The sequence below is a fragment of the Otolemur garnettii genome, unplaced genomic scaffold (assembly GCF_000181295.1).
Source record: "Otolemur garnettii isolate 467f Iridium unplaced genomic scaffold, OtoGar3 scaffold00008, whole genome shotgun sequence".
NCBI classification, from domain to species: Eukaryota; Metazoa; Chordata; class Mammalia; order Primates; family Galagidae; genus Otolemur; species Otolemur garnettii.
Genome location: NW_003852403.1, coordinates 11818472 through 11823071, shown reverse-complemented (window position 1 = coordinate 11823071; position 4600 = coordinate 11818472). Strand labels below are relative to the sequence as shown.

The window sequence follows — 4600 nt, the reverse complement described above, 5'->3', positions numbered from 1 at the left end:
CCTGCCCCAGTGGCGTAGGACCTCGTTCGGTCACGACTCGCCGCGGGGCGGGACTTGTGCTGTCCAAAGGGCGCTGGCTGCCAGAGTGGACATGGCGGCCGGCCCTACCAGGGCCGTGCTGGCCGCCCTGGGGGTGCTCAGTGTCTGTGCTGCCAGCAATTCTGGGCCCGTGGCGGAGCGGGAGGCCGACGGGGAGGCGGAGTGGGCGGAACCGTGGGACGGCGCGGTTTTCCGGCCGCCCTCGGCGTTGGGCGCGGTGGGGGTAGTGCGCAATCTCGGGACCCCGGGGAGGGAGGAGACAGGGGACTTGCCGGTACTGCTGTGGTGGAGCCCGGGGCTGTTTCCCCACTTCCCCGGAGACTCGGAGCGCATCGAGTGTGCGCGCGGCGCGTGCGTGGCGTCCCGGGACCGACGGCTGCGGAGAGACTCGCGGACGCGCGCACTGCTCTTCTACGGCACCGACTTCCGAGCGTCTGACGCACCTCTGCCGCGCCTGGCACACCAGAGCTGGGCGCTTCTGCACGAGGAGTCGCCCCTCAACAACTTCTTGCTGAGCCATGGCACGGGCATCCGCCTCTTCAATCTTACTTCCACCTTCAGCCGGCACTCGGACTACCCCCTGCCGCTGCAGTGGTTGCCAGGGGCCGGCTATCTGCGCAGCTCTGCGCCTCCGCTCCAGGAGCGCGCAGAGTGGCGCCGCCGGGGCTACGCGCCGCTACTATATCTGCAGTCCCACTGCGACGTGCCTGCGGACCGGGACCGCTATGTGCGGGAGCTCATGCGCTACATCCCGGTGAGTGAGGGCGGGGCGTGGAGCGGGCTGGGCGGGCCAGGCCAGGACCCGGGGGTTCGGGTCTCCAGGCCGTGTCTCTTGACCGCCATACTCTACCCGGCTCAGGTGGACTCATACGGGAAATGTCTGCAGAATCGGGAGCTGCCCTCTGCGCGCTTACAGGACACGGCCACGGCCACCACCGAGGATCCAGAGCTCTTGGCCTTCTTGTCCCGCTATAAATTCCATTTGGCCCTTGAAAATGCCATCTGTAACGACTACATGACGGAAAAACTGTGGCGCCCCATGCATCTGGGTGCTGTGCCTGTGTACCGGGGCTCTCCCAGTGTGAGGGACTGGATGCCCAACAATCAGTCTATCATACTTATTGATGACTTTGAGTCTCCTCAGAAGCTGGCAGAATTTATTGACTTTCTGGATAAGAACGATGAGGAATATATGAAATACCTGGTGTACAAACAACCTGGGGGTATCACCAACCAGTTCCTTCTGGATAGCCTGAAGCACCGAGAGTGGGGAGTGAATGATCCTTTACTGCCTAACTACCTCAATGGCTTCGAGTGTTTTGTTTGTGACCACGAACTGGCTCGTCTGGATGCCGAGAAAGCACATGCAGCCTCTCCTGGGGACATCCCTTTGCCTGAGCCTCGCATTGCCCAGCCCTCACACATGGACTGTCCAATGCCTATGCCTGGCTTTGGCAATATGGAAGAGATTCCTGAGAATGACAGGTAGGGGGGTCTGGGTCCCTGCGGATGTTAAATCATTTACTTGCCCATTGTGGGTAGTGAACTGGTACTAGGTGCTAAGAGGGTATAGGAGGAAATTATGACATAGACTTACTCTGCCTTTAAGGTGTCAAGAATCTATGGGGTCAGGCTGGGCTCAGTGACTTAATGCCTGTAATCCTAGCACTTGGGAGGCGTAGGCGGGTGGATTGCCTGAGCTAACGGTTGGAGACTAGCCTGAGCCAGAATGAGACCTCCTTTCTAAAAATAGCTCGGAGTTGTGGTCGGCCCCTGTAGTCCCAGCTACTTGGGAGGCTGAGGCAAGAGAATAGCTTAAGCTCAAGAGTTGGAGGTTGCTGTCAGCTGTGACGCTACAGCTCTCTACACAGGGTGACAAAAGCGAGACTCTGTCTCAAAAAAACAAAAAAAGGCTGGGCATTGTGGCAGGTGCCTGTAGTCCCAGCTACTTGGGAGGCTGAGGCAAAAGAATCGCTTAAGCCCAGAAGTTTGAGGTTGCTTTAAGTTATGACCCCACAACATTCTACCGAGGATGACAAAAGTGAAATTCTATCTCAAAAAAAAAAAAAAAAAAAAAGGAGGTTGGTGCCTGTGGCTCTGTGAGTAGGGTGCCAGACCCATATACCAAGGGTGGTGGGTTCGAACCTGGCCGCAGCCAAACTGCAACAAAAAATAGCCAGACGTTGTGGTGGGCAGCTGTAGTTCCAGCTACTCAGAAGTCTGAGGCAAGAGACTCGCCTAAGCCCAAGAGCTGGAGGTTGCTGTGAGCTGTAATGCTATGGCACTCTACTGAGGGTGACAAACTGAGACTCTGTCTCTTAAAAAAAAAAAAAAAAAAGAATACAGGTCACCTAAGAAGGGACGGGGGATGAGTCTATGGCTAAGATGTGGAATAGCTGGGTGTAGTGGCTTATGCCTGTAATTCCAGCACTTTGGGAGGCTGAGGCAGCAGCTCTAAGCCCTTGGCAGAGGTGAGGCAGAGTTGGTGGAACCATAGAACAGCAATTTGGCTGTTTTCTGGCTGCCCTCATTGGTCACAGTGGGGCACTGCTTGAGGCCAAGAGTTTGGGACCAACTAGGCGACATAGCAAGACCCTGTCTCTACAAAAATTAAAATTAGCCAGGCATGGTGGCACCGGCTTGTTGTCTCAGCTACTAGGAAACCTGAGGCAGAAGGATCCCTTGAGCACAGGAGTTCAGGCTGCCCTGAGCTATGATCTTGCACTGCCCTTCAGCCTGGGCAATAGAGCAAAACTTCACCTAAAAAAAAAGTAAAATATAATTCAAGGCAATAACATGTGAAGATCAGATTATGTGGACATTTGCAATAGTGGTTCAAAATAGGCTTGAACTGCAACATAAGGCCTATGTGTGGAGGTAATGAGGAAGACAAAAAGTTAGCAACTAAACTGGCCAGAATGAATTTCCTGAATACCTGACGTAGGAATTTGGACTGTCCTGAAAATCAACTCAGGTATTTGATAATGGTGGGAAATACAGGGATGAGCATTATAAGGGAGGCTTTTCTGTAATAGTTAGGGCTTACACGTGTTAACCAGGCTTTTTTTTTTTTTTAAGACGATGTGTCGCTCTGTTGCCCGGGGTGCTCTCAAATTCCTGGCGAATTAAATGATCAATCCTCCAGCTTCAGCCTCCCAGTTGCTGGAATTATGTGAGCTACCATGCTCCTTGGTTTTTCTTTCTTTTTTTTTTTTAATTATTCAACCTTTTTAAAGAAGCTCGTTGAGAATAAGCTCTTGTTCATTTTGTGTGGGGATAGACTGCCTGCTTAACTAGAAGAGCCAGACAGACATAATGGCGCCTCCTTTCACTCTTAAAAGTACCCTGATTAGAATGATAAATTATGTTCATCGTAACAGAATTGGAAGAATGCTTTCAAAAGATTAACAGTGAGCAGGGACATGGTGGCTCATGCCTGTAATCCTAGCATTCTGGCAAGGCAGGAGGAGGATCCTTTGAGCTCAGGAGTGCAAGACTAGCCTGAGCCAAAGCTCAAAGAGACCCCTGTCTCTACACAAGAAAAAATTAGATGGGTGTCGATGTAGGCACCTGTAGTCCCAGCTATTCAAGAGGCCAAGGCAGGAAGATTGCTTGAGCCCAGGAGTTTGACTTTGCTGTGCTACGTTGATGCCATAGATGTTTACCCCGTGTAATAGGGTGAGACTCTGTCTCAAAAAAAAAAAAAAATTAAAAAAAATTTAAGAATGGTGGGCAGTGTGGAGTAGAAAGGAAGTAAGTAGGCTGGTATAGTAGGTGGCAGGTGGTAGCACTGGAAAACAAGGTTGGCATGGGAGATAGGGTGGAAAATTGTTGAAGCCACTTGCAGCAAGCCACACCTATTGGGGGAGAAGATTATTAAACTGGGGCCTGTGCAGTGGGATTATTAAACTGGGAGGCCAACGCAGGTGGATTGCCTGAGCTCATGAGTTCGAGACCAGCCTGAGCCAGAGCAAGATCTCGCCTCAAAAAATAGTCAGGTGTTGTGGCAGGTGCCTGTAGTCCCAGCTACTTGGGAGGTGGAGGCAAGAGAATAAGTTGAGCCCAAGAGTTTGAGGTTGCTGTGAGCTGAGACGCCACAGCATTCTACTCAGGCTGACAATGTGAGACTTTGTCTCAAAAAAAAAAAAAATTATTAAACTGGAGTATTGGTCATAGTGGCGCACACCTGTAGTCTCTATAGTCTCAGCTACTGGGAGGGTGAGGATAGAGCATCACTTGAGCCCAGGGGTTTGAGTCAAGCCTGGGCAACACAGTGAGGTCCTTTCTCTAGAAAAGATATATATATTTGTTGCAGTTTGGCCGGGGCCGTGTTTGAACCTGCCACCCTCAGTATATGGGGCTGGTACCCTACTCACTGAGCCACAGGTGCCGCCCTAATCATTTATTCTTTTTTTTTTTTTTTTTGAGACAGAGCCTCAAGCTGTCCCCCTGGGTAGAGTGCTATGGTCACAGCTCACAGCAACCTCCAACTCCTGGGCTCAAGCAAGTCTCCTGCCTCAGCCTCCCAAGTAGCTGGGACCACAGGCGCCTGCCACAACGC

The 4600-nt window shown here is 52.0% G+C and overlaps 1 protein-coding gene across 2 annotated transcripts in view; it reads left to right on the top strand.

The window, feature by feature from the left end:
- The first annotated feature begins 18 nt into the window (after positions 1–18).
- The window catches only part of FUT11 (fucosyltransferase 11), an 8552-nt gene continuing 3970 nt past the window's right edge, over positions 19–4600 (top strand). Inside the window, exons 1-3 of one of the 2 annotated variants that reach the window (XM_023509593.1) lie at positions 19–793; positions 899–1524; position 3776. In XM_023509593.1, coding sequence (XP_023365361.1) covers positions 92–793; positions 899–1524; position 3776 — 1329 coding nt within the window. In that variant the 5' untranslated portion in view covers positions 19–91. The remainder of the gene's footprint in view (positions 794–898; positions 1525–3775; positions 3777–4600) is intronic. The other variant, XM_003783553.3, reaches the window with a different exon arrangement.